General features: G+C 39.6%; 2 protein-coding genes across 3 annotated transcripts in view; both read left to right on the top strand.

The window, feature by feature from the left end:
• Positions 1-2,227: 2,227 nt before the first annotated feature.
• The window catches only part of ITGA1 (integrin subunit alpha 1), a 165,284-nt gene continuing 141,839 nt past the window's right edge, over positions 2,228-25,672 (top strand). Inside the window, exon 1 of one of the 2 annotated variants that reach the window (XM_032337429.1) lies at positions 2,228-2,972. In XM_032337429.1, the coding sequence (XP_032193320.1) occupies positions 2,912-2,972 (61 nt within the window). In that variant the 5' untranslated portion in view covers positions 2,228-2,911. Of the gene's footprint in view, positions 2,973-11,133; positions 12,214-25,672 lie in introns of those variants that run through there. The other variant, XM_032337430.1, reaches the window with a different exon arrangement.
• On the top strand, positions 12,213-14,024 carry PELO (pelota mRNA surveillance and ribosome rescue factor). Its single transcript, XM_032337432.1, has 2 exons — positions 12,213-13,121; positions 13,411-14,024. Exons 1-2 carry the CDS (start codon positions 12,396-12,398, stop codon positions 13,840-13,842), a joined length of 1,158 nt encoding a protein of 385 aa, XP_032193323.1. The 5' UTR covers positions 12,213-12,395; the 3' UTR covers positions 13,843-14,024.

Genomic DNA, 25,672 nt, shown 5'->3' with positions numbered 1-25,672 from the left:
GCAGTATTTTTATCCCCATTTTATGTTTGAGAAAACTGAGCCTCACAGAGCTCTATAACTTTTCCTAGATTACACAGCTAACATGTGGTGGTTCCTGGGCATGAGTACAAGAAGTTTAACTCAAGAACCTACGTACTCCAATAATTATACTCACGATATATTGATTACCTCTAAGGAGAATACTTTAGTATAAAATGTATTTTTTATTTTTTGAGATAGTAACCAGTAATCCCCAAATACCATCCTACCTGACTGGGGAAGGTGGAGATCCATTAGAGCAATCTGGGGAGGGTTGGGTATCACCTTGGGCCTGGATGTTCACGTGGGTGTATTTTTAGCCCCAGGAGTACAGGTCTGTGAATCGCCAGGTTTATACACTTCACAGTACTCACCATAGCACATACCCTCCCCAATGTCCATAACCCCACCCCCCCACACACCCCTCCCCCCAGCAACTCTCAGTTTGTTTTGTGTGATTAAGAGTCACTTACATCATAAGTATGCTTTAACCCTACTTTATTTCAATAAAATATAATTTTATAATTTTTCTTTTCATTTCTTTCTAATTCAATAATGTTATAACTTTCTAGAGCTCTGCAGATGCATATGTGTGTATATATACACATATACACACATATACACATATGTTTACATATATATGCACACTATTCTATGTTTATGAAAACACTGAGCAATTTGAAGAGATATTTTGGAGAAAGTATTTATCATGGTTTTTTAATGTCTAACCATTAATCAGTTAATCAGTATTTGATTATTGTGCAAAGCCCCATGGGTCATACTGAGAGGCATAAGACATAACTGAGACTATAGACGGAGATATGAGATGTACAGATTGCTTGTCAAGGCTTTCCCAGGAAAGGAACAGCAGGAGGCAGGGCGATGATACAGATTAATGAAGATGGGTTGGAAAGCCAAACTGGGATATGAGACCACTGATTGCAGGCAAAGGAGTTTAAGTAATGTCAGATGGGTTTGAACTGTGATCCAACATGAAATTTTTCTAGAGATTTATTTGTGCAGTTTTGAAAATAGGACTAAGAAAGGAAAATATGAAAGCTGGAAATGGGGGGAAAGTGTTTCAAATATATTTATTAGGTAGCTAATCATTTCGTACATATATTAGAAGAGGAATTCCTTAGCTCTGATGGATTACATTACTGGGATTTGATGGCCTTGAACCTCTCAGGGCTGCCCATCCTGTTGTTGATTTTCATTACATTTCATTACCTTTTGTCTTTTCTAGCCTTAGCTCCTGGAATCCTGGCATCTTCTATTTGGTGGCAATCTATTCAATCATCCCTGTGGGCTTCTCCCTTCCCTTCTCTTGGGTTACCTATCCTGTATGTCACCTGTATTGTGTTCTAGGCAGAGTCCTCCTTTGGGTGGCAGTCTTGTCCTGCCTAGCCCTAGTCCTGCTAGCTAGAGATGATTAGTTGTTGCTTTGAATTGAACTGAATTGAATACATTTTATTCCCTCCACCACCTGTAAACACAAATCAACCAGTCCTTCCCTTTCTTAGAAATTCTCAAAACCATCAAGACACAGCTGCTTTAAACAAAAACAGAAAGTGAAGCGAACATGTGCATGTGGCTCTTGACTCAGGGAGGTTGGACAACTCACTCAACAAGGAAGGGAAGCATTGCAAAGTCTTAAGCGCCTTTTCTGGCCTGAGTCTCTCGGGGTGGGGTAACAATCTCCAACATTTTGACCTGTCAACTTAACTTCCCAATTTTCAGTTCCCTAGAGAGTGGGAGTGGAAGAGGTAGGAGTAACATGAACATGATTTAATGCACTCTTACTTATAAAAGTCTACAAGAAGAAATAAAACAGTGCCCTGCGTTCTTTATTAGATTCAATCCCCAATGTACAAACATCCTAATTCAACTTCAACAAAATAGCCCCCACACATAACCATTTCTAAAGCCTGTTTTCCTCCCTTCATTAACCTCCCTCTTCCTTCTCGCATTTATTTTTCTCCCTTTCTTTTTTTCTTTTCTCCCATTCTGGTTTTTCTCCTTTTTCTGGTTTTCTTAGGGTCTTCCCAAAGAAAAGTTTAGCGGCAACCCCCGTTTAACCACACATCACCGTAAGCGAAGCAAACTCTGCATAAGCTAAAGCAAAACCCTCTGTAGGGGCGTGTCTGAATGGACGCTCCCTCTACACACACACACACACGCACACACACACGCACACACGCACACTCACTCACTCTTAGTGCCAGACAACAACAGCACGCGAAGTTCAAGTGTCCGCAGGAGAGGGAGGTGGGGATACCAAAGTGCTCACTTTCAGAGACAATCTAATTCCTTCTGCGCAATTTAACCCCAGGAAAGCAGCCTCCCCTTAAGGGCCACCGAGTCCCGGCACTTGAAAGTGCCCTCCCTGCCCTGACTGAGGGAGAGGGAAGGGGTGTGAAGGCGGGGCCACCGGACGGGCGACACCCTCCCGAAGGTCCAGCCGTCGTCGGCCTTCCTGCCACCTTAGGGAGCGCGATCGCCCTCTCAATGGAAGGCAGATGTCCCTTTAAGGTTTGATTTGCAGCCCGTGGACTTTAGCCTAAACACGAGCCCGCGAAGCTGGCTTTATTTGTCCATGTCTCGGACACAGCCTGGGAGGCTGCCAGGAGGATTTCAGAGAACGAGCGCGCGAAGGGGCGGGAGATGGGGCAGTAAGTCTGGGATATGAAAAGCGTGGAGAGGACCTAGAGGCAGTCGTCGAAAACACAGGAAATTCACTCTTCGGCTTCTGGGCGCCGCGACTGACCGGGGCCGGAGACGGAGACCTAAGGCGGCAGAGTGGCCCAGAAGGCGCGGCTCCGTGCTGCGTCCTGCCCCGTGCTGCCCTCCCTCCGATCCAGCGCGTCCTCCGGGCTCTGCGGGCTCCCGGGTCATGGCCCCCCGACGCCAAGCCAGCCCAGGGGTCGCTGTCGCCTGCTGCTGGCTCCTCACCGGTGAGCGACCCTGTTTTTCTCTGAGCGTCTGCGTGCGGGGCTCTGGGCTGCGTGTGGGTCGGGAGATAGCGAGGGCTCCGCGCAGAGAGGCGGAGGGAGCGCCGGCTCACTGCGGGACCCTCCAGGTAGCCCGGGCAGGTCCGAGGACAGAAAGGAGTCTGCGTTTTGTTTCGGATACTAGTTTTGATGTGTTTCAAAACCTTCCCCCTCAATAGAAGGAGGGAGATCGTGCTGGAAACTTGACAAGGTAGAAGTGAGTTTACAACTAAAGTTGTTTTGACAGTTTACATTGTATTTTAGGACTTTGCTGAATGGCATTACCCCCACCTACCTCCTTATCTACCTTTCTTTCTTTCTCTTTCTCTCTCTCTCTCTTTTTTTTTTTTTTTTTTTTTTTTTTTTTTGGAGGAAGGTAATAGGGGGCGCCGGATTTATACGCAAAATTCCTACCTTTAGGTTACTCAAGAGTGGGCATTATTGCATTTTCTTGCTGCTGTGTATTCAAGATCTTTTCTACGACAGAATGAGGAAAGAAAGGAAAGCAAGGCAAAATTGCTTCTTGTCCTGAAATGACGTTTCTGTATAAGGAGGAGGAACACTTTGAAATTGAGAAAGGGATAGTCACAGAGCAGATTATTTTTTAATGCAAAATACAGTATTGTTACTTGTGTATAAAAGGCATTTTTAAGGAAAGACTTTAAAGAAAACACTGGAAATGCAAAGTTATATCCAATTTAGAAAAAAGGTTGAATCATAGCATTTTCTAAGATTTTCCAAATGATTAGCCCATGGCCAGATTTTACCAGATACTGAGGGGGGAAAGTTGTAATGGTGAAAGAAAAAGGCAGATTGGTGAAGCTTTGTGTGAAAGTAACGTGATTAATGGTTAGGTTAATGATTGGGTTTAGCATATCATCAATATTCAATATTCAGTGTCTTTACTGCTGGCATGCTTATTGGTATTAGTTAATTTGGCATTTTTCCATTAAAGACAGGGGTGATCCTGATTTAGATGCCCAAGCATTGTTAAGTTTTATGAGGATCCCTGAGAAATGGATTATTTGCAAGTAAAACATTTTTTTCACAGCGAGGTGGTATTAACAGAGTTAATTATGAGCTATTGACTTTTCATCCAGACATTTTCCACTACTCAGGAAGTGTCCGGTAATCCAAACAGTAGTAACTTCTGAACAGCTTTGCAGCCAGTGAATGCTTTAACTTACCAGCTGCTGTCCCTGCCCTTTATACTTATTTGACCTATGATGCCTCTTCTGCTCAAACTTTTTGGAGGGCGTTTGCATTTTGTTGTCGTTGTACAAAATCTGAAGTTTTCTAATTATTCAAGTTGTACCTTTTGCATTTTACCAAATAAGCAGTCACTATGCAGAAAGGATCAAAGGCAGTTTGCACATCCTCTAAAAAGGGCAAGAATGAAACTTTAAAAAATTTAATTCCCTTTTGTGTGTGTATATGTGTGTGTGTATTATTCAATCATACTAAAACTTAGAATTTATTGCATAAGAATCAATAGGTTCCTCATACGTGCTATATTTATGCCCATTTCACAACATAAGGATCTGAAATTTGACTTCTTCCTCTCCTTTGCGAGTTTTCCAGTCAGTTGTCATATTGTCAGCTTTCTTGGAAACTCCTCAATTCATAAAATCTACACCTAACTGTGGTCTCATCACCATACCTGTCCATGCACAGTACCAGAGAGAGCTCTTCTTGTTGCAAATCTGTACCCAACTTCTAATTTATCTTCTTAATAACTAATTTTCATTATATATTAGTCTTTTTAGTAAAACAAACAAACAAAAACACTTTCATGGTTCTTTATTGTCTTCAGATGAAATCCAGAATTCTCTACTGACCACTCTGTTTGTCCTAATCCAGCACCCTCTCTCTCCCACTGTACCTGTATCCATTTCCTATTTTTGTTGTACCAAATTGCTATAGATTTATTGGCTTAAAACAAGACAAATATATTATGTGACAGTTATGTAAGTTAGAAGTATCACTGGGCTAAAATCAAGGTGTGGACAGAGCTGTGTGTCTTCTGAAGCCTGTATCAGGGACAATCCATTGCCTTGCCTTTTTCAGCTTCTAGAGGCCACCTGCATACCTTAGCTTGTGGCTTCATCCTGAATCTTCAAAGTCAGTAGGATAGCATTTTCACATCCTTCCCTCTGACTCTGCTTCATCATCCAGTTCCTTCTTTGACTCTGACCCATTGCCTCTTTCTAAAAAGGATCCTTCTAATTACATGGCCCCATTTGGATAAACCAGGATAAGCTCCTAGTCTTAAGAGCCTTAATTTAATCATATGGGCCAAGTCCCTTTTGCCATATAAGTTAACATATTCACAGGTTCTAGGGATTAGGACATGAACATCTTTGGGAGACCATTTTTCTGCCTACCAAAACCCTGAAATGTAAACTTCGCATGAGAGCCAGTCACATTTCCTTATTTTCTACATAATCTTCATGCTCATTTTGCCTCTGTGGCTATGGTCTTGTTGTTTTATATATCTAGAAAAGAACTTCACCCTTCTTTCCCACACCCCCTGCCATCTAAACGAACTCTCTCCAGACTTCAAACCTAGGTTTATATCATGACAACAAATCGCCATGCTAATAACCTTCCCATTGGATTAAAAACTGCCTTGTATTAGCTTTTAACACTATTATAAAATGATCTGCCACCAAAGATTATTATTTTACATATATCAAAGTCCCAGCAAAAAACTAGTGACACATATAAAGCATTTAACTAAAGAAAGTTTAATAAAGGACTGTTTGCAGAGGCATTTAAAGAACTGACAAAAGATGGTAGAGCACCTAAGGGCAAACAATAGTGAAAGGAAAGCATATGAAGCAACACTGGGAAGAGAAGCCATTATCACTCTTAGGCCTGAGGAGGAAGTAGTGTTACGTTGGCTGTGAACTCTAGCTATGGGAGAGGGGCTGTTGGATGGGAGCTGGAGCATAGGAAGAGGAATGCAGCTAGAGCCACAATCGAAGCCCAGCTAGAGGGGGGCAGAAGAAATAAATACCTGCTTCTTTTCCTCCCACCCTCTAAAAAGTCTTGCCCAACCCTCTCATTGGCCAAGTCCAAATGGCAGAATCAAACATCCTGGGGAGTAGGGTCAGGACACACCATAACAGAGAAAAACTAACACAATGCTGAATGGCACATATTTATAGGGAACATATTATGGGTGAGGCCTTATGTCAAAAACTTTGCATATATTATTTCACTTTAATCTCAAAAAAAGAAAATTTTAGAACAATTATCCATATATTAGATATGAAGAAACGAAAATGCTAAGAGATTAATTTGTCCAAAGTCCCACGACTCATAAATGGCAAAGCCTGTGCTCAGCTCTCTGATCTCAAATCTCATGCTGTGAAATAATATGCCATACAGGCTATCAAAATGCAAGTCCATTTCCTTCTTGCTCAACTCTCAGAATGTTAAAGCCAAGCGTAACTGTCTATGAGACTTTAAAAAGGACCTAATTAATGTTGTCAATCTGATATTTTCAGGACTTTTAGGTATATCATGAAATTAGATGTCCCACCCTATATTAATTGTAACTCAAATAACTATCTCTGGATATTAAGAATATGTAGAATGACCCCAATTGAGTAATATGTCTCTTCTTGATAGAAACATTTTAGTTAGCCTAAAAGCAAGGTGTCTTCCTTTGTAAATTTTTTCAGTTAATAAGATTTTCTATTCAGAATGAAGTCCAGTGAGGTGATGGCTGAATATGGAACTCAGATACTTACCCACAGCAAAGAAATTGCCTCCAATGGCACACAATGGACTGTAAGGAATTACTGAAGAAGGTGAAACTCTTCAGTCATTATGATGTCTGTAAAGGTAGCAGTAAATAGGCATGGAAAGTAGCAATGAAATATATATGTTTAACTAATTTGCCTATTTCTCATCCCTGCTGTTGTGAGTCTGTTTTAATGCATAAAGTCTTGGCACAGCTTATAACTGTTGATTTTACTCCCTTAGATGGATGTTCCTCTGCCTATGTTCTTCTGCCTATGTTCTTCTGAAACCTCCAAACCAAGAAACTCCCCACTAGGTTTAGAACTTGCCCCTTAAAATATTTTGTAAATCAGCTCATGTTTAAAACATATTCAGAAAATTAGGGATCAAAATGCTGTTCTTTACTTACACAATCCTTCTGTTGTATGAAACACAAAATAGTGTATTTGAATTCATGTTAAAAAAAATTGAGATGAAAGATACTTGGAATCGATGCCACAATGCTAAAATCAAAATACATTGCCTATCCGAAGTGGTCTGTGACTAGAGAATTGTATTCACTGTTAAAGCAAGTACAGAAGAGTATCAAGATATGTAAATGAGCTAAATATATTCCTGTCAAGTTTACTGAGTTTCTTTTCCCTCTTCTGTTGTGCCAGCTCCTCTGAAGTCTCCAGGCCTTTGCATAAGCAATTGCTCCCACTGCTTGCTTACCCTCAAGTCCCCACATGAACATTAGCTCCAAGAAAGTCACTAGGATAAATTGGTCCTCCTGCCCCAGAAACATGTAAGCCCCTAGTGTCTTTGCTTCTATACTACACCACATGATATGGTTAATTAAATATCTAACTGTCTTCCCAGCTTGCTATATGCTCTGTGAGGGTAGAGTTTATTATCCTTAGTGTTTAAGAATAACAGTCACTTAAAAAGTTGTTACTGAATGAATCTCAAAAGATAGACTAAAGACAAACTCATAAATACTTAAGAGATTGGACTGTCTCTTCTAACAGTATCCTCACCTAGAATGTGTGTGTGTGTATGTGTGTGATGACCCCAGTTAAGTTATATGTCTCTCCTTGCTAGAAACAATTTAGTAAGCCTAAAAGCAAGGTGTCTTCCTTTGTAAATTTTTTCAATTAAGATTTTTTATTCAAAATGAAGTATGTATATACATGTACATGTATGTATATATATACACACATATATATGTATATATATATCTATACACACACACACACACACACACACACACACACACATATATATATATATATACAGCCCCATATTTATATCTAATTGAATGAAAGACACGATCAAGGGGTGCCTGGGTGGCTCAGTGGATTAAGCCTCTGCCTTCCGCTAAGGTCATGATCTCAGGGTCCTGGGATGGAGCCCCGCATCTGGCTCTCTGCTCAGCGGGGAGTCTCCTTCCCCCTCTCTCTCTGCCTGCCTCTCTCTGTGTGTCAAATAAATAAATAAAATCTTAAAAAAAAAGACACCATCAATTGAAAAAATGCATCATTATTTTATTCACTACTAAGGAAAAAGAGTGCTGCCAATCCAATTATAATTATCAGACTGTTAAATAACTCCCAGTCTCAGAGATGTTGAAAGGTGGGAAAATATGCATCTGAAAATTACAGATATAACATACAGTAAATCTACGTAGTAATTTTCTATTAAATTTCTTTGTATTTTTAAAAACTGCATCATATAATTTCAAACACTCCTGGATACAAATGACACTGTTTCTGGAAACAATGACATGAACCTTGTCCCTCTTCTTAGGTTTTTTTTCTATCTGCTACAGGGGATAATTGCTCCTCTATCATCAGCAGCCTCACCAAATCCCAGAAATGAGCTTCATCTGAACACTCTGCCTCAGCAGAAATGTGGCAATAAAGTAATTAAAAGTGTTCTAGTTGCACAGGATCAATGACTGGTTTTGGCAAATGCTAAATTTCTGTCAAATGGTGATTAGTGCTAGAGCTATACACATATGGTACCTAATTTTTATCTAAAGTCTTCTATAATTTAAAAGGAAGTTTAAAAAATCAACTAAGTCTTAAAGGAGATTAAAATATATGCACTGGTTGGTATTAAGAATTCACTTTATGTGCAAAAACATTAATATTTTTTTATCCAAATAGTAGATCTCTTTAAGAAACAAAAACCAAAAATTGTCCCTTTCCCCCTTTTGCCTGAATTAGCTGAATATTTCTCCCAACTGTACACTTAGCTTTGCTTGTGGTGGTCACATGGGCATCTTTGAACAACCTGAGGTTAGCACATTCCCTTTTCATAAATGATTGCATTTATTATTAGATATTCATAATCAGAGCTCTGACTTATTCTGCAAAGACCATTTCCTAAACAGGCATAATAAAACTGTCATTATACATTATTTACAACATTTTCAGCTCTTTTCCTCAGTAAGATGTGTTTGAAATAATCATTATCTTACCCAAACATGGGTATCTCAAAAATTGAAACAGGTTTTTAGAAACTAACCTTAAGAGTAATCTTCTCTTTAAAATTCTAGTAACATTATAAAACAAAATGTTTTCTTAATTTTAAGATGCCAGTGATAGATAAGTTAAAAGTTCTGCATTAAAGGAGAGCTAAAAAATATGCATTCTTTCATATGATGACTGTTTATATAACAATTGCTGTGCTGGGTTTCAGGAACATAGACAAATAAAAGGTAGGCTCACAGTCTGAAAAAGGGATAGACAAACAAAGAAGCAATGATGGGAGGAGCCTCCAAGGTGCTCTAAGCAGAAGAAGGAAAAGATTAGTAAGTGTTGCAGGAAAGTTAAGTCTTGAAAAAAGAAAAATACTAGGAACAAGAACATTTATACAGCCCTTACTGCACTAAGCCTAGGGTATTCAAACAAGATTTCCATTCTTCAGGAGCTCATAATTCCTGCTGCTGTGATACAAACCATTTCTAACATACCACTATAATAGCAACAAGAACTGTAATCTAATTCACCAACAAGATACATGAATTCATATACTAGGGCTCACCTAAGTTTTCCCTGGAGAAGAGATACTAGTATAAATTAATGATACCCACAGATTATCCATCAGTCAACCTTACCGAACCAGTTATTTTTCTAAGACCGAATAATTATGATCATGTCAGTGTGAGCCCTTGCCCCCTGCTATGTCTGATTCAGATTTCTAGCTTCAGGTCAGGCATTCTTAGAGATATACCACAGTATCTCACGTGTTTGTAGAACTCTACAGTTTACAAACTATCATAATCTCATTAGAACCTTATAAGGGTTATCAAATGAGAGAGGCAGCACCAAAAACCTGACTTACAATTTAGAATGAAGGCTTCAGGTTTGTAGCTGTTAGGGGACCTAACTAAAGATGCTATAATCTGCTGGAAAGATCATGACTCATGTCTGCTGACTATTGCTGTGCAAGTATTAAACTTCGTATTGATCTTTTACCACTGTAATGGACCTTAGGAAGAATTAAACTCTTGAATACATTTATTTTTCTGTAATTCATTTTCTTACTACAAAATGAGGATAACAAAAATTTAGAGAAGAGGATTAGAAGAGTATAGGAAAGGACCTGGTGAATATTCAATAAATGATAGCTCTTCAAGAAAAACTTAACACTTACTAAGATCCCACTGTATGCCTGCCACTGTGATTCTGTGGTTTTTAATCTTTATCAGACTTTGAAGAGAAGTAAATTCTACTTGGGTGATCAAGGAGCAACTCAAAGTATTTCTCTCTCCTGGTTAGGAAATGTCCTTTGGAGAGGCAAGCCATCTTCACATCTTAGGGCATTAGGTTCCTTACTCAAAGTTGCTGGGTTTTCTGGGAAGTGGAAGAAGGCGTCAGAGTTAGAAACTTTAGGAAGGCATTCAGTATGACAGGAAGGTGTGGAAGGAATAGGAAAAGGAGGTAAAGAGAGAGGGAGGGAGAGAAGTCACAAAACAAACAATGGCTCTAATTTGTATTAGCGCTTTAAAAAGGATTTTTGTGTCTCCTGAGAATCTCTGAGGAAGATAATTGAGGCATCAGAGTTAAGACTGTCAAGACTTGTGGCAAAGTCAGATTCCTTCCTTTCACCCTGGTCTCACCAGTTCTGGGTGGTAAGATTCCCTTTCAGTGCCATAGGCAAGTAAGAAAGAGAATGAGAAGATATGTGGGTAGGACTACTCTGTTCACCTCCTCTGGTTTTTGTTGTTGTTTTGTTTGTTTTAAGATTTTATTTATTTGAGAGAAAGCAAGAGATCCAGCTCAGGAGCAGGAGCGGAGGGGGAGGGGCAGAGGAAGAGGTAGAAGCGGACTCCCCACTGAGCACGTGGAACCTGCTGGGGCTCAATCCCAGGACGCTAGAGATTGTGACCTGAGCTGAAGTCAGATGCTTAACCCACTGAGATACCCATGCGCCCCTCCCCATCTCATTTTAACTCTGGGGGAAATTCTGGTGGGCTTTTTCTATTTCTACTCACTGATCTTATCACCATAAAAATGCTAAGTGATTTAAAGATTTTCTTTAAAATCAACTTTGTAGCCATTCAGTCGGGTTGGTCCCAGTACATCAGACTTTTTCCCTTCTCGTATCTTCAACTCAATTTAGGCAGTGAAGATCGGGCTCTAAATTTTTGCGACCCAACCCCCAACCTAAACATTTCACAGGCTACTGAGCTGCATAAAGCAGAGACTGCCAATTTTGGATTCTGGGATTCCCAGGACATCAGGCCAAGCAACTGAGCTGTCCACCCAGGGGTGAATTCCACAGATGGTTTCTTTTCTCTCTGGGGTCAGTGCTTTAACATCTGGGTAGTCAGATCGTGCAGACAGGGTGACAAGCACAGAAAACAGCTGGGCACGTTGCTCTGAGCCCAGACCCACCGTGACCAGTGGTTCTTAGAAACTGTTTCTGGAAATGCCAACTCCAACAGGCGTGGAGCATCTGAGTGCTGATAAGGCAAGCCCAGTTTAGAACTTTGGGGCCAAGCCTGAGATTTTGAGAAATCCTTTTAGTTAAGTTTTGGATTTATCCGGGGCAGAGAGGGTGTACAGTAGTAACTTCATGCAGCTGGGGGGGGGGGGGGGTTGCACTCACATATTTCCCAGATTCTGCACAAACAGGTTTGGAAGAGAAAACTTAGGAAGTCCAAGTTCAGCATTAAAATAAGTAACTCGCCACCAAAGATTCTAAGCCCTTTCCTCTCAGTTCAGTCTTCGGACGCACTTCGCCCTTAGTGCGCCTGCGCCCCCCGCAAACTGCAACCCCGCCTCCTCGTTGGGGACGTAAAACGTGCGCCGAGAGGTGGAACGCGGGCTGAGCATGCGCCGTCATTGCATCAGCCGCCGGGTCCGTGCTGGGTGCTGGAACGCCGGGGAAGGCTGTGTTTTGCTGCTGTGTCTCTTGCTCGCGTCTGGCGCTCTGTCGGAAGACTAGGAAAAGAAGGGCTAGAGTAAGTGTTCCCCTTGGCCGCTTGAGTCGGAGCTAGGGTATTTCCTTCCCGCCAGGCAAGTGCCTGTAGGAACCGGACCCCGCCCCCTTCCCGACCTAGACTCCCCTTTTCCCTCCCTGTCCCTTTCCCACTGAGGACCTTCTCCTTTCCTCTTGTTCTGCCTCTGAACCCCCGCGGAGGTCATGAAGCTTGTGAGGAAGGACATTGAGAAAGATAATGCGGGCCAGGTGACCCTAGTCCCCGAAGAACCTGAGGATATGTGGCACACCTACAATCTAGTGCAGGTGGGCGACAGCTTGCGCGCCTCCACCATCCGCAAGGTACAGACGGAGTCTTCCACGGGCAGCGTAGGAAGCAACCGGGTCCGCACTACTCTCACTCTTTGCGTGGAGGCCATCGATTTTGACTCTCAGGCCTGCCAGCTGCGGGTTAAGGGAACCAACATCCAAGAGAATGAGTATGTGAAGATGGGGGCTTACCACACCATTGAGCTGGAGCCCAACCGCCAGTTCACCCTGGCCAAGAAACAGTGGGACAGTGTGGTTCTGGAGCGCATCGAGCAGGCCTGTGACCCAGCCTGGAGTGCAGATGTGGCCGCCGTGGTGATGCAGGAAGGCCTCGCCCATATCTGCTTAGTCACTCCCAGCATGACCCTCACTCGGGCCAAGGTGGAGGTGAACATCCCCAGAAAACGGAAAGGCAACTGTTCCCAGCATGACCGGGCCTTGGAGCGGTTCTATGAACAGGTGGTCCAGGCTATCCAGCGCCACATCAACTTCGACGTTGTGAAGTGCATCCTGGTGGCCAGCCCGGGATTTGTGAGGGAGCAGTTCTGCGACTACATGTTTCAACAAGCAGTGAAGACCGACAACAAAGTGCTCCTGGAAAATCGGTCCAAGTTTCTTCAGGTAAAAATCTTATCCAAGGATAATTCAGAGTGGGCAGAGGGATTTGTATAAACTACTCTTAAATTTTAGACCTGGGAAAAGTGCAGGAGGAGAAAGTGTTCACTGGACTGCGATTGTAAGTGAGGTAATGAAGTGAAAGTTGTTAAAACAGCCTGTTTACATAGTAAACTTGGCTTAAGTCCTCAAACATAGAAAGCCTTCTTTGTGCTTTTGGCTTTAGGTCATTGCAGGCTGATTAATGGGTACTCGAAGACATTCTTCTGTCTGACTTTGATAATTATGATTCTAGGTACATGCCTCCTCTGGACACAAGTACTCCCTGAAAGAGGCCCTTTGTGACCCTTCTGTAGCTAGCCGCCTTTCAGACACTAAAGCTGCTGGGGAAGTAAAAGCCTTGGATGACTTCTATAAAATGCTACAGCATGAACCTGACCGAGCTTTTTACGGACTCAAGCAGGTGGAGAAGGCTAATGAGGCTATGGCCATTGACACATTGCTCATCAGCGATGAGCTGTTCAGGCACCAGGATGTCGCCACACGAAGCCGGTATGTGAAGCTTGTGGACAGTGTGAAAGAGAATGCGGGCACAGTTAGGATATTCTCAAGTCTTCATGTATCAGGGGAACAGCTCAGTCAGCTGACTGGAGTAGCTGCCATTCTCCGCTTCCCTGTTCCCGAACTCTCTGACCAAGAGGATGATTCCAGTTCTGAAGAAGATTAGTGATCGGACCTTATAATTGAGACAAGCTGTGTCCCCATTGTTAACATATCGTGGCATCCTGACAGAACGCTGCAAGGCACTTCGTGATTCTTACATGGATTTTTCATTTATTTGGTCACACTAGGTATTTTGTAATTGGCAAGACGTGTTCAAACTAAACAATAAATTAAAAGGAAATAATCTCCATGTACTACCATTTTTATTAATTAGAATAATTTATATAGAAATTATGAGTTATTTGCAGTACTTAAAAACATTTTGTATATATAAGAATGCCTTATATTCTTTGGGATAGATCATAAAATCCCAAATGTCATACTTTGAAATAAGTTTTTTCTAAGGAAAAGCCGTTCAGTATTTCATCATACTCAGTTTCAACTGCTTATTTTAATTCTGCATAGTGTCCTTGTATGGTGTTTAATGATCCCTTTCCTCCATTTCCTGTACACTTTTTTTTTCTAAGTGATGGCCAAATAATTTGTAGACTTTTCTAGAAGACAAATTTAAAATGGTATTTTTCTTAAGAGACTTGTTAAATCAGGCATGTTACAAGTAAACTCTTGGTGGGTTTTTTGTTTTGTTTCGTTTTACAGTTACTCATATTTGCTTTGGAGGACCATATAATTCATTACTTTTAGGTCATAGAGTTTCATTCTGCTAGGGATTCTCAAGATAAGCTATTTGAGGTGTCTTTATTTTTAAAATGCAATTAAGGTGTGTCATTTGCTTGTTATGTGGCTAATTAGTGCTAAAGCGGAAGGTAGTTCCTGCTCCGGGCTCCATTTCTTTGCACTACCACACTATATGTATTTATTTGGCTTATCTAGAAATATGTATTGTTGTCTTAAATTTCTATGTGGCATTAGTCTGTGCTTGCACATTCTTATTGCACTCTCTCTACATCCTATTTTAGGAGGTGAGAAGGCCTGTTCAGAAAGTTTAAGGCGCATCATTTGTAGTATGTGATAGTTGACTTGAACTCCAGTACTCTACTGTAATGAGGGAGTTCTGCTAATACCTGAGAGTTTACAATATTTTCATTATTTTAAGAGTTAGGGAGGGATCCTTGGAATGGAATTGCATCCTGACCTTTTACAAAACTCAGTTTAGCAAAATAATTAGGAAAAGCTTTATGAAGAAAGAGTGGTAATTCAATTTTTAACACATTGGTACCCACATGAAATATAGAAATATAGAAATATAGAAATTAAGTAAACTTTTGCTTGTCCTTTTCTGTGTCTGGGCTTTTTCTCCTGGGACAAGTGCAAGGTCTGGGGAATATATATATATATATATATATATATATATATATATATAAACTTCTGACTAATCTGAGTTTACTTTAATCTGTAATTAGGAATAGATGATAGATATTTAAAATACTATGAAGAGTATGTTATTAAATAATTTGGTAGGAGTATAGAAGTGAAACTGCTAAGATTCTTAATATTAGAACCTGATTGATAATGACTCATATTACCAGTAGAAGTTTGGAGACTTGGGGCGTATATTACTCTCATAATCTATGCAGTACAGGTTATTCCCAGTTCTGTTACCTACTGTATTAGAAACAAGGAGAAATAAAACCTACCCATAAATCTGACCATTTTCGGTCATAGATTCTCAAAGTTAGCTGCTTGTTAGCCTGAACTTGGGAGCTTTTGAAACTCAGTACCCAGACTGGATCCCAGGCTCAGTAACCTTTCAGCCTTAGAAATGGTTTCTTATAGCTCCCCAGGTGATTCCGTTAAGTATCAGGACTTAGAACCACTGATTCAGGCCTTGCAATTCAGAAGTGTGGTCCACGGATCACTAGCAGACTATGGACCAAGACCCTAAGAGCTTGTCAGAAACTGGAAACCAGCATGAATCCTGGGCCTTCTGGGTTTCAGTCTATATTTTAACATCTTCAGTTGATTACTTTGCCTGATAAAATCTGATAAACATAGGCAGGAACTTATTCTCCCTGTACTAATAAAAATCTCTGGCTGGGATTGCCAGCCATAGAGGAAAAACATTTGGGTCTCAAGGTTGATTTCAGTAGAGTTAATTGGCTAGTATTCAGCTTAACTATCTGTAAAACTCAAAATAATAGTGTATTTTTTTGTCTATAGAGTACTTAAGATACCTTCAAGAATTCCTGTTTTTAAAAAGTTACATTCTGGAGGCACCTGGGTGACAGCTGGTTAAGTGTCCATCTCTTGATTTCAGCTCTGGTTGTGAGATGGAGACCTTCACTGGGCATGGAGCCTGCTTAAGATTTTCTCTGTCCTTCTCCCCCTAATACCCCTCCAAAAAAAAAAAAAAAGTTACGTTCTGTACCATTGTCAAGAGTATAAATCCTCATACATGTGTAGCGTGAAATATCAAAATAATGATAGCATATGAAATTTAAAAATTACGATCTTTTTTCTTTTTTACTATTCTCTAAAAAGCAAAATGAACCATAAGTCTTTGGAAGTCATTTTCGTTATTTTATGAATGTCATATTGAATATGACATATGAATGAATATGACTTGAATAAGTCATATTCAGTAGTCTAATTCATTAATATGAATATCTAATTCAACTGCTATTTATTAATAAGGAACAACTTGGCTACAAATGGAAACACCTTTCAAGGCAATGTTGTACTGTAAATTTCCATTTACCATCAGGTACTTGTAAACAAAGATTTGTTCCCTGCCCCCGCACCCCCCACCCCACCCCAACCAGCACAGTAAATGAGAAGCTGGCAGATTGTTTCATTTTACTCTAGGTATAAAATACATCAAGTTTATTTTGCTATTCTTAGTCCCTCATTTATATGTTATATTTATTTTACTAGTTTTTATGTCTGGATTGTTGATTCTGGATTTCATTTTCATTTTTCTCTTACATATGAGTTGGATCTTTTTCCACCCAGATGGCACTACAGTGGCTTTGTAAAACTAATTTTCCCTTATCTCTACCTATTTTCTGTTGTTAACTTTATTTTCCTTTTTTAATCCCTGTGAGCAGTTCTCTTAACCTCAAATTATCTTTAACAGAAGTGATTCATGTATTCTGGAACTGAAATTTCCTTCATTGCTAAAAAATAAAAGTACACAGATAAATGGTGTATATGTGAATTTCCCTAAGTAATAGCTGTTACTGGGGAAAGGAGTATTGTGCTTTTAAATCAGATAGTTTTCCAAACAAATGAGATTGGATGTTTGTTTTCAGTATCAGACCATGTTGAATTGCATGTAGAATAGGTATTTCTAAAGTGATTCTGAGTGAGGAGAAAGAAACCATTTGCCTGTGTCTAGATCCTGGAAATGGGGCATTATTTGTTTGTATTATACCAATTATTAAGGGTGTTACATTTATCCATTTGGATTTTAGTTCCTGCTTTGATGCTGGGTTTAAGAAAGACAAGCATGAAAACAAATCACTATTACAAGAGCAACTTGTACAAAGTGTAAGAGAGCACAGTGTTGGAAGGGTCACTTGTAGGAGGAACTTTATAGAGCTGGAGCCAGTAAATCTCCTAAATGGTGAGAAGAACCCCAGAGAGGTTATTGGAAAGAGGAGAGGGGCAGAGTAAGTATACCAATCACATTGGACCCCTCTCCATGCAGCAATAAAGAGTGGGTTTGACAATAATGAGAAACCACTGAAAAGTTTAAGCAGGAGAATGGCATGTTTGCATTTCACAAATATAACTGTTCAGCAGTATCAAGGATGAATTGGAGGAGGCAAGAGCACTTGTTAAAAGAATGCAAATTAGAAAAACCCAGGGGAAAAGCAATTTTGGCCTGAACAAGGACAGTAACAATAATCCTTGCAACAGGAATGAAAAGTCACTAGGCAATATGAAGAGATAGGATCAAAAGGACATAGGCTACTGATACTTGTTCAGAGTTAAAGAGTAGACTGTAGGGAGGGCTAAGTCTCGGATTTTTTTTTTTTTTTTTTAATGTGGTAGAGATGATGGCACAATTTAAAAAGCAAAACAAAATCAAACCAGGAAATACAGGAAGAGAAGCTGACTTGCAAGGAAAAAACATTAAATTCAGTTCTGAGTCTTTAGGGGCATCTGGGTGACTCAGTCAGATAAGCATTCAACTCTTGATTTTGGCTCAGTCATGATCTGAGGGTTGTGAGATTGAGCCCCAAGTCTAGCTCCATGCTGGGCATAGAGACTGCTTAAGATTCTTTCTCTTCCTCTGCTCTTCCCTGCCCCCCTCCCAACTCTGTCTCTCAAAAACAAATTGAGGGTGCCTGCAGAACATCTGAAATGCTCTTCCACCAGATTTCTGTATGCTCACTCACTCATTCTCTTAAGGTTTTTGTTAAAAGTTCACCTCTGTGAGGTCTTCCAAGCCAGTCTTTAAAAAAAAGATAACTTCTCCAGGATTTCTTTCTAAGCCCTTTGTCTTACTTTTCTCTATAATGTAGTTGTTTTGCTTATCATCTGTCTAGCATGGAAACTCCATGAGGGCAAGGACTATTGTTTGTTAGGTTCATTGCTATATCCCTAATGCTAAGAACATTAGCACACAGTAGATGCTCAAAAATATTGGCTGGGGCAGGGGGTGGTAAGTGAATGACAGAATGAATGCATTCAGTCTCTTAGCTAAGAAGTTCCCTTAGAAGGGTCCTGGGTGGCTCAGTGGCTTAAATAAAGCTTCTGCCTTCGGCTCAGGTCATGATCCCAGAGTCCTGGGATCAAGTCACACATCAGGTTCTGCTCAGCGAGGAGCCTGTTTCCCCCTCTCTGCCTGGCTCTCTGCCTACTTGTGATCTCTCTCTATCAAATAAATAAAATCTTAAAAAAAAAAAAAAAGAAGGTCCTTTTGTTCATTGTGCACACAGGCCTGAAGTTCAAGAAAAAGCAGTTGGCTGAGGTTAATGATATACCAGTTGTCAGCGTTAATGATATACCAGTTGTCAGCATGTAAGTAAACTTGAAATCAGAGAGAGAAAAAAATGGCCTCGCAAGAATTGCGAAGCTAGGGAAAAAGGCCAGGCACAGAAGCATAGGGAAACAAATAATCTCTTTAAATGTTCCTTGACTCTATTGTCTGTTAAAATTCATCAGAGTAGAGTTGTTTACATATTTGAATAATTAATATGGTCAGATAATTATTTTTCCCCCTGCAGAGCTCTTTAATGTCCTAGAGATAATACAAGTAGAAGAGCCAAAGTGTTGATTACATAGAAACTGGGTTTTGAAATTTCCTAAGATAAGTTTCTAAATTTGGGGGCAAAAGCCAAATTACTTTTGTATGTGGATATTAAGTGAGTCTTAATATGCATAGATGTTTACAAATTTAGTATTTATAAATTTATAATTTTCTATTTACAAGTTTAGTATGTGAAAGTTCCAATTTAAAAAAAGGATAGAGTAGGGGGTGATAACTCAATTTAAGAGACTTTTTCAGGATATCCATAGCACAGGAATTATTAGCAAATTCTGTGTCAGGCCAGGTTTATAGCATAGCAGTATTCACTGCTATTGGACCCTTCACTCCTGGGCTCCCTGTCCATGACATCGTTGATTTCCCTCAGCACACTTCTACTCCCTGCAGAACCACAAGTGTCACAATTGTGGCATGAATTTTGCAATGCTTTGTTTATATTTATTTTAAAAATTGATTTTGGTCAGCCCATAATTTTGTTTATACATATTTTTCAGTAAATGAGTTTCCAAGTAGCAATTTTAGTGAGGACTTGAAGACCAAGTAAAAAAAGAATCAAAACTTCAAATAAAGTTCTTAAAACCCTAAGTAAAATAGTTGTCTTCATATTGATGTGTCAGCATCTTTAAGGTTTATGCAGAGGTTCAGTTTATGTATTCTAGGAGATGTAGTATTTTAGACAAGTGCTAATCAAGATTTTTTTTTTTAATTTATTAACATATCATGTATTACCTGCTTCAGGGGTATAGGTCTGTGATTCATCAGTCTTACCCTCCCCAATGTCCATCACCAGCCACCCCATCTCACCCACCCCTTCCCCTCCAGCACCCCTCAGTTTGTTTCCTGAGATTAAGTCTCATGGTTTGTTTCTTAATGCATTGTGCACACTGCTGATCAACTGGTAGTTTGGAAGTTTAGTGCAAAAGTGTTACTGAAAAGTCCTAGTGATTGCTAATGGGAGTTTGAGATGCGAGTATAATACTAGTGTGTATTAATAATGCCTTATTTAGAAAAGATTCAGAAGTCAACAATACAGCTGCTTAAGGTGTTGGGCAGTAAGATCCGTAGTAATGGTTTTGGGCAGTAAGATCCATAGTAATGGTTTTGGAATTTAGCAAGAACAATCTGAGGAGTTACTTAATGTAGTCCTCAGGTCAGGTAAAGTTCACTAAAAATGAAAAATAAATTGGCCAAATTCAGTAGGGAGCTAGTGTAGGAAAGCTATAAAAAGCATTGATAAAAGGTAATTGTTAAGCTGCAGTGGAAATGATAAAATCTTATTTGTCATTTTTCTTTATATAGAAGAATTCTACCTTTCTAGGAGTGTTTGATTTAGTATCACCATCTGTATTCTCATCCATATTGTAGAGTGTTCTTTATAGATTTCTGAGTGTAATAATTTGTAAGATAACCCATTTATATTGCAGTATTTAATTTCTGCATTTTAGGAAACATGTCAGTATGTTCTGTTGTGAATAATAACTCTCAGAAAGAAACTGGGACATTGTGAATTTATTCATTTAAATTGAGGTGAAACCAATGCATTTACTCAAGGAAGATGCACTCTTGTGTTCAATACTTCGGTTGCAAACAAATTTGAGGCTATCATTTTTGCTCTCAACAGTGAATATTTTTTTTAAAGATTTTATTTATTTATTTGACAGAGAGAGAAAGATCACAAGTAGGCGGAGAGGCAAGCAGAAAGAGGGGGGGAAGCAGGCTCCCTGCTGAGCAGAGAGCCCGATGCAGGGCTCAATCCCAGGACCCTGAGATCATGACCTGAGCCAAAAGCAGAGACTTAACCCACTGAGCTACCCAGATGCCCCTCAATAGTGAATATTTTAATTCTGTAATAAGCAGCATCAATATGGGAAAGCTCTTACATTTCCAGGTTCCAGTCACTAAAGTTTGTGACATTTATGATAAATTGTGGGGACTTGGAGTACTGCCTTCTTTTAAGTCCCCTTTCTTAAGCCCTTAATATTCCCCACCTTAAAATCCCATCATTTAGAATGCCAGTGTAATGGAACTGTGCTTGCTTTCCATATTGAAAGAAAGTTAAAGGACTTAGAGCTTATTTCAGTTTAGGGTGCCACATTTGGTTCAGAGCACCCAATACCGAGGCAGAGCTGTATCTGGCAGGCTGCAAGCCCAAGAGAAAAATGTATTTGCAGACACAGTGCCTGGCCACACACAGGGTTGGCTCCACTGTCCCAAATCCAGGAATGGACAACATATGACAATAAAAGTAATTACATACTTATTGAAGGCCAGGTCTATGGTAAAATACTTTAGAATGAATTATTTAACTCTCTGAAGACTCCTATGAGAAAGATTTTGTCATTACTATTTTCAGGTAAGAAAACTGAAATTAGAAGGGGTTAAATCATTTTCCCCAAATCACATAGCTAGTGGGTGTGATGAGGTACCTACTCAAGGTATAACCTAAAAAATATAGGAATGCCAGTTCATTCCTTAATTTTATGTTTGGAGTAGATCACATGTGCCTAGAAATGGAAGAATTCTTTGATAACACAATTTTATATAATCAACCAAAGTTTAAGCAATCATTTTATGTTTTTTATTTACCTACCACTATTATTTTTCAGCTCTTTATGAGTCTCAGGAGCTCAAACCTATGGCACTCTATCTAGAATATAAGAATTAGAAAGTGTATGGAAACTGTTATAAGACTATGTAATAAACTAAGCCCCTCAAGCCTTTAGTTAGCCTCTATTATTATTTCATTCCCAGTTTTAGCAAGCTTGTTTAAAAAAAAAAATTAAACCTACTCTGTTAATTAAATCTACAATGTTAAACCTAAACCTAAAATTAAACCTGCTATGTTAATTCATACATTATTTCAACAAACACATATTAAAATACATACTAAAATGTCTTAAGTAGCAGGAATGATGCTACTCTTGGATATGCAAAAATAAGAATTTTTTCCCTGCCTTTCATCAGCACATTACATATAAGGGAGAGATGATCCTCACCAAGCTGATGGAGGTCACCAGGGTGAGAAATGAGAGTTGACAGCTTAGGTAGATTCTGAAGCATTATCAAAAGAAAGTCTAGGGCTTAGACTATTTCGCTGGAGTGTGAGGACATTACTGCGTTATAGAAACTGATGTTCATACTGAGGAAAAGAATGAATTATATTCTGTGTATTCTATTAAAAAATCAAGGAAATATAATGTCTTTCAAAAGTATTTTTTTCTAAAGCTATTAAAAGATAGTGGTACTTAAAGAAATCTTTAGCTAGAATGATAGTTCCAGATGGCTGGAGTTTTACTAAACCATGAGAATCTCAATAATAAAACTGAAATAATTGTTAAAAGACAAATTCTTGTTAAGGAAAAGACTCCAATAGATTTTAGTTGTAAAATTTATCAGATAGAGATGGGAGGTCCTGTGAGTTCAAGTCTAAGTTCCAGAAGTTTTATGTCTGGAATTTTTCATCAAGTCCTAGTGTAAACATTGAGTAGAACTTTTTGTTTGACACGGTTATGAAAAATTGCTCTGTGAATATAAAACATTTTAATTTTGTATTTCACCTCATTGATCCTGTGACCATAATTTGTAGTTTTTTCTTTTTCTGCAAGTGTAAGAGTCACGATGGTAAGAGTCACTTTTTTTTTTAGAGGGAAGTGCTTTAGGTAGAGGAGAAGAAGATTGAAAGTACATTGTAGTACATGCCTCTGAATCATTTAGAATCATGAAAGGCTAATGCTATAAGGAGCCTTATCTTATCTGGCCTACTCACTTCATGATATAGATGTAAACTTGAGGCCCAGAGAGGGTTGGTAACTTGTTCCAAGTCACATGAACAGGAATTTTTCATAGGGCTCACCTTCCTGTTTGATCCATTCTATTCCAGTTTCTTACCCATTTTCTTGTCACCAGTGCATACTGGGAGGTGGTAAGGGTTGAGAAACAAGGAATGAATTAGGATCTTAGAATGCTTTAAACCCTCCTTATTTATCAACTAATTCATCTTGGAGCAAAGCAATTTCTCTTTCAGGAGCATCACTGAGACCCAGACGTAGCTTTGAAGTTCAGTTGTTCATTCCTTGGAGGACTATTCATCTTCTGCTAGAAAAAGACCCTGCCTCCTACCTTTCTTCTTCTGAGAATCATTTCATTCTTCTGACAGCCATTTGCTAAGTACCTACTGTGTCCCAGGCACTCCGCCAGCCCCCAGCAATATAAATGAGTAGAAAAGATTGCAGTCCTTTTCTTACAGGGAGAGCCAGTCTAGGATGGGGAACAGACAGGAAACAAGCTATCATAGCACTGCAGTTTGTGCAGGAACAAGAAATGTGGTAGAACATAGGAACTCAGAGGGTGCTCCTAATTCAGACTGGCTTCACTGAGGAGCGCTACCAGAGCTTAAACTGATAAATTCCAGAAGCCACCACATTGATCTTCTGTTATTTGCCAAAGAGATGAGGCAAAGGGAACTGAGGACGTTTACCTTTAAAGGCCCTAGGATTGATTTGGTACCTTTTTCTCCTACGTAGTGGTCACTGAAATCTCTAAGCTCTCTAGATGTTAAATATTTACAGTAAAGAGTCAACAAACCTAAGAAGAAGAAACATGGCGAAAGGAGATTACCTCATCTCCTACCCTCCAAACTGAGGGGAAAAGGCACAAGTAGAATGAGAAATACGGATCAGGGACCATGACTGAAACAACTTTGAGATTCTGGAGCCTTTATATTTTCCATGTTTTTGTTATCTCCTGTTTCTGTCATGACTAACAGCAAAACGGTTAATCCAGAAAGGACAGCAAAGAAAGGGATGGTGAGAGGGAGAGCAAGGGCCGTCACGTCCTACTCCACAGCCATTCTTGGAAGAGAGGATGTCCAAAAGAGAGGTGACGGCAGCTACCTCAGGGAAAGGAAAGCAGACTGCTGGCTAGCTGTCCAGAAGGAAGTGACTGGGCACTCGTTTAGGTCTGGGGAGGAGCACTGGGGAAAGGCCCAGAGGCCGGACAGTAGGAAGACCTGCTAGAGTCTTTCTTCTTTCTTTATTCAACATTTTATCCACAGTGTAAAATTCAGGGAAGCACCTTCAATAAGTAGTAACAACTTCTCCCTTAAGTAGTATGTATCACTAAATGACCAATGTGGATGGGGTGTAGTGGAAAGAAAGGAAATGTTCGACAGAAGAGAGAAAAGAACATAAAAGGAATGACTGTGGGAACAGTCCTCTGACCCTTTGTGTCTCAGTGGTGTCCTTAACTGAATGAAAGGAAATGGAGTAACATGTGGAATGTGGGGAAGTATGCAGAGCTGAGGCAAAATTATCTGCCTCATTAAATGTAGCCATATATTTTTTTTTAAAAAAGTAGTCTGTTCTCCCTGAAACTCAGATACTAAATTTTTCACTCTGGGCCTAACTCCTTGCCTAGAACTTAAGAGAGCTTTAATAAGTGTTAGAATTTTTCTTATCTTTCTAGAAATTATCCTCACCCTTATCTGACTCCTAAACTTGCTCTAAGTCACGGTAAAATATAGTGGGAAATGGGGTGAGTAGACAGGAAATACAGAGAAAGACAAGCCCTTTTGATAATGGTTTGTTATGGATTTACTCTTAGATTTGCATTTGATGAATGGGTTCACATATATTCTTCTGGATGAATGAGAAACTGTCAGAATCAAGAGCATGGTACTTGAGACTGTGGAAAGGATGTTACGTACCAAAAATCACAATGTAAATTTGAACGCAATTTGCTACAGTTACTGGAGATCATATATAAGCATTTGCAAAAACATTGCATTTGTGAACAACCAAAATGAATCACAGCAGAAAAAATCATTTGGCCATTTTCAGAGGACTCTGTGGCTGTGGCAGGACAAACATGAGAACTGGCCTGTGAGTCAGGAGATCAGGATGTACCCAGTCCCTACCGTTAGGTTGTGTGACTGAGGAAATCACTTCATTCTTTTGAGCCTCTGTTTTTTCGTCAGTAGAATGAGGAAAGGCAGGTGGCCCTTGATTTCGTAGTTGCTCCTGCAGATCTCTGATTCTACTTGGTACAGTTGCAATAACTGCTTGTTATTTTTAAAAGTTGTATCTTTCCAGCAAAATAAATCTTCAATGATTCTCAGGTTTAAAAAGAATCTGTTTTGCACCGTATTCCAAAAGCTGCCAGATTTGGGGTTTGGCTGATTGTTAATGAGAGCAGCCTGTGAGGAGCAAATTCCAGAGCTGAGGCTCATTTATTTGGAATGCTTTGCCAAATACTCCCATATTTTCAAAGTTGTTGGGGCCTTTAAACCTGAGCATTAGGGGAGAAACAGTGTGCACTTTTTCAATAGGTGCACAAAAATTTTGAAGTTTATAAATATTTTTGAATCATTTGCGACATTCCAATGGCATGCCAAGTTGCAGAGTCCTGCCACTTTCCTCCATGTTATTTTCCTTCCCTATCAACTGCTTGCTGTCCCGAAGAACTGGATATGAGAAAACACAGGTCTTTATTTCTTCTAGAATGTTCTTTTAGTTTGGCCAGTGGTTCTCAAACCAGGCTGCACATTAAAATCAGTGCATATTAAAATCAATCCACATTGCTGACTGGGTTCCATACCAAGACGAGTCAGAATCCTTGGGAGAAGAGCCCAGGCTTGTGTACATTTAAAAATCTCCCCCAGGTG

Source organism: Mustela erminea, chromosome 3, assembly GCF_009829155.1.
Source record: "Mustela erminea isolate mMusErm1 chromosome 3, mMusErm1.Pri, whole genome shotgun sequence".
Classification (NCBI taxonomy): Eukaryota; Metazoa; Chordata; class Mammalia; order Carnivora; family Mustelidae; genus Mustela; species Mustela erminea.
The sequence above is the reverse complement of the archived record's forward strand: the minus strand, read 5'-3'. Positions and strand labels throughout refer to the sequence as shown.